Here is a 3,635-nt window from a genome sequence, read left to right as displayed (position 1 = left end):
GCATTTTAAAGTTTGCCAAAGTATTTCAATATGTTAAATATGTTAATTCATGTGACCGGCGCATTTTATTTGGTGGCCAAGTTCAAACTCTTTGCAAAATACTTGGTGCCCCAGGGAACTAAGGCTGATTGCTGAAGAGTTGCCGAGATGCCTGGCCCACAGTAGGTGCTTAATCAATGTTTTAAAAATTGAATAAACCCAGCAGGTGTCGCTGCTGTCGAGAAAGAGAGGAGGGAGGAAGGCAAGCAAAGCCGAAGCCGAAGCTTTGACATCACATTAAGCTCCTCCTCAGGCGCACACATTACACACACACACACACACACATACACACACACACACACATACACACAAACACACACACGAAAACATCACATAACACACACAAACATATACGCACAGCCGCCTCCTCTGCTGATTCCATTCCCCCCAGAGTCCCACAGCCTGCTACTTTCCCCAGGCTCTCCGACAAGTCCTTTACTCCCAGTACGTATCCGTGGTGAGGAGGAAAAGGAGCTCGGCGGCGGCGGCAGCGGGACACGCAAAGCCGCTGCCTCCCTTTCCCGAGCCTCCTCCGGGCAGCGGCAGCAATAGCACCCTTGGTGAGGCGCAGGCGACTCCCGAGTGAGCAGGAGCAGTAGGTGCGGAGCCGCTTCGCACTCTCCTCCTCCTTCTACCACCCTATGAGGGGAGGAGAAGCAAGCCAGAGCGGGAGCCGGACCATTGGCCAGCCCGACTCCCCAGCGACGCCAGGGCGCCTCCTCTCCCTCCCGCCGGGCCCTAGGCGAAGAGCATGAAACAGTCGCTCTCCCGCAGTTAAGGACACAGCAATCGGCCTGGAGCCACAGGAGCCGCGCGTCCTAGAAGCCTCGGCACTGACACCGGAGAGCCCAGCAGCACCAGCCGCAGCAGCAGCAGCAGCAGGAGCCCGGCAGGGGGTGGGAGACGGCAACTGCAAGGACGGGGGTGGGGGGAGGGCACGGGGGGGCGGGGACCGGGTGGAGGGGGGGCGCCCGGCGGAGGAGAAAGATGGCAATGTCTCTCATCCAAGCGTGCCGCAGTCTGGCTCTCTCAACATGGCTGCTTTCCTTTTGTTTCGTGCATTTGCTATGCTTGGACTTTACCGTAGCTGAGAAGGAGGAATGGTACACAGCGTTCGTGAACATCACCTACATCGAGCCGGGGTCTCCGGCGGCGGCTGGGGCGCTGGGCGCCTCCGGGGAGCTGCGCAGCGAGAAGAGCGAGTGTGGCCGCTACGGCGAGCACTCGCCCAAGCTGGATGCCCACGGGCGGGTAGCCATGGCCAGTTCCGTCCAGGAGCGCCTGGCCTGCGACCCCAACACCAAGTTCGCCGTCCCGGCCCACGTCAAGCACTGGATAGCCCTTATCCCCAAGGGTAACTGCTCTGACAAGGACAAAATCCGGCATGCTTTCATGCAGAACGCCTCCGCGGTGGTCATTTACAACGTGGGGACCAACACCAACGAGACCACCACGATGTCCCATCCAGGTGAGCGAACGGGGCCTGGGCGAGGGCATTCGGGAAGCAGGGGTTGGGGGTGGGGATGGGAAGGAGGCACTGGGGATGGAGACTCCGAAAAAAAGCTAGCGCCTGCTTCCATCTGGAAAGTAGATCCTGTGCTGAAAGCTACTGACTGTTCTCTGCGCCTTTTAAGTTTTGAGGATTTTGATGCCGGCTTTTTTCCCCCTAAGGCAAAGGTCATTTTCATATGGGTGATGTGGTAGAGCGATTAGAGAGTTGGATTTGAAGAGACCTAGAGTTTGTTCTAAATAGTGGTAAGGAAAGGGTGGAAAAGATTGAGGAAACTTTATGGGTAAGAAGAACTGGCTTTGGAGGGGCCAGGACAGGAGACAGTTCTCCCTGGGGACTGCCAGCCCTGGGACTGATCCCTCTGATAGCTGGAATAGCTGTCACTGGCCGCCGTCAGGTAGAACCAATACCACCTGAGCCAATAATGCCGGTATCTGGAGGTTAGGGTTTCTCCCTGCAGCGCACCCAAGGTGAACTTGTTCCTTCAGGTTGTGTTTCATTTCTTCCTGGAAGAGTAAATGTTTTCTTCTCTTCTGGGCTTCAGCAAGTGACAAATAATTTTTTTAAGTGCTGCCTTTCAGCTCTCCAGCAAGAAAACTGATAACAGAGACATGATTGTAAACAACCTCAAGCTGATGCAAGTGAGGAAAGTTTGCAAGGGATTAAAGTTATGGCCAATTTCTGTATGTTGTGTCACACAGGCCGAGTATGGAGAGTTGAGTATGCTTGGGAGCTGTGTTTGTCGAGGAGCTAATTGCAAGCTGGGGAGGGCGAGTGTATTTAATTGTTGCAAGTAAAGCAGGGGATACTGTAACGTAGCATACTTCCCTTTTGCAGGTGTCATTGCAGATGGAGAGTATCTGCCTTTGCAGGAACAAAAACAAAACAGTTTTGACCAAGTATTCAGTTTTAGTGGACTGGTCCCAGGAGCCCAAAATAGCACCTGTTATGTGTGCCCATAAAGTGATTTCTTAGAAGGACACCCTATCTCCTCCCCTCCTTGCTGTGTACACATAATTTCCCAAAGACATTGTAGGAATAGGGTTGTCAGATGCTACCCCACATGGTGAGCCTTGGAATCACCTAAAAATATGAAATTCTCTTTTAAAAGATCTTTTTAATTTGAAAGGGTGAGTTTTATAAAGTGGAATGCCATCAGCTGGAAGGAGTGGGGTTGGTGGTATGGGGAAAGGTGGAGGAGAGAGAAAACAGGCAGAAAATGCCTTCTGCAAGGACAGGTTTCCATTCCAAGGGAATTTCCAAGGATTTCCATCAGAAGGAAAAGATCACTTATTAGATATGCTGTAGGTTTCCAGCCAGAAATTAACACCAGCTGTTTTACAGGAGGAAAGTGGTTGGTTTTAAAGCAAACAGGTTAGTAAGTTTTAGGAGAAATTTCAAGGCTTCCCACATACTATTCTGTGGCACAATGAATGATGAATGGGGAAAGAGTCTTTGTTTTAGAATGGTTGATTGTCTACAAAACCTTAAAAATATTTAGCATGCATTCTTGAAAGGGATTGTTTACTGTCAATGGGCAGGGCAGTTGGGAAGGATGCTCTAGGTCTACCACTTGCTTTTTCTTCAGGGATATTATAATAACTTGTGTTTGTTTTCATATGGACATGTGGTTTTATCAGTGCAGTTAAGCTTGCAAGCTTCCTCCACTGATGCACACTGGGCACTGGAAAGATTAGTAACTTCTCAGTCAATTGGAACTTGGCATGGTGGAAAGTGTGGTGTCTTGGGAATCAGAAGACCTGGTTTCAAATCCCACCTGTAATGTTTATTACCTTTGTGACTTTGGGCAAGCCATTTAACCACTCTAGGCCTCAGTTTTCTCATCTGTAGAATGAGCTGTTTGTGTTAGATACTCATTGGGATTCCTTCTGGGTCTAGATTTCCGATTCATAGGATAGGACCTGAGCTTAGGTCTTACTGACTCCAATCCTAGCCTTCTATCCACTTGAATGGCCTCTCACTAAACTTTATGATTAAAGCATTGCAACTCTTTTGCACTTTTCATAAGCCAAATATAATTCAGTAATATTTAATCGTTTGGGCAAGGGGTGGCAGTGATCATGCA

General features: G+C 50.2%; 1 protein-coding gene across 3 annotated transcripts in view; it reads left to right on the top strand.

Moving 5' to 3' along the window:
- Positions 1-979: 979 nt before the first annotated feature.
- The window catches only part of RNF150 (ring finger protein 150), a 386,314-nt gene continuing 383,658 nt past the window's right edge, over positions 980-3,635 (top strand). For all 3 annotated transcript variants that reach the window (XM_069105421.1, XM_069105420.1, XM_069105419.1), the window contains exon 1: positions 980-1,507. In XM_069105421.1, coding sequence (XP_068961522.1) covers positions 1,027-1,507 — 481 coding nt within the window. In that variant the 5' untranslated portion in view covers positions 980-1,026. The remainder of the gene's footprint in view (positions 1,508-3,635) is intronic.

The sequence above is a fragment of the Petaurus breviceps genome, unplaced genomic scaffold, assembly GCF_028583685.1.
Source record: "Petaurus breviceps papuanus isolate PSGF00001 unplaced genomic scaffold, PetGlider_PUasm1.0 76, whole genome shotgun sequence".
Lineage (NCBI taxonomy): Eukaryota > Metazoa > Chordata > Mammalia > Diprotodontia > Petauridae > Petaurus > Petaurus breviceps.
This window is presented reverse-complemented; position numbering and strand designations above follow the sequence as displayed.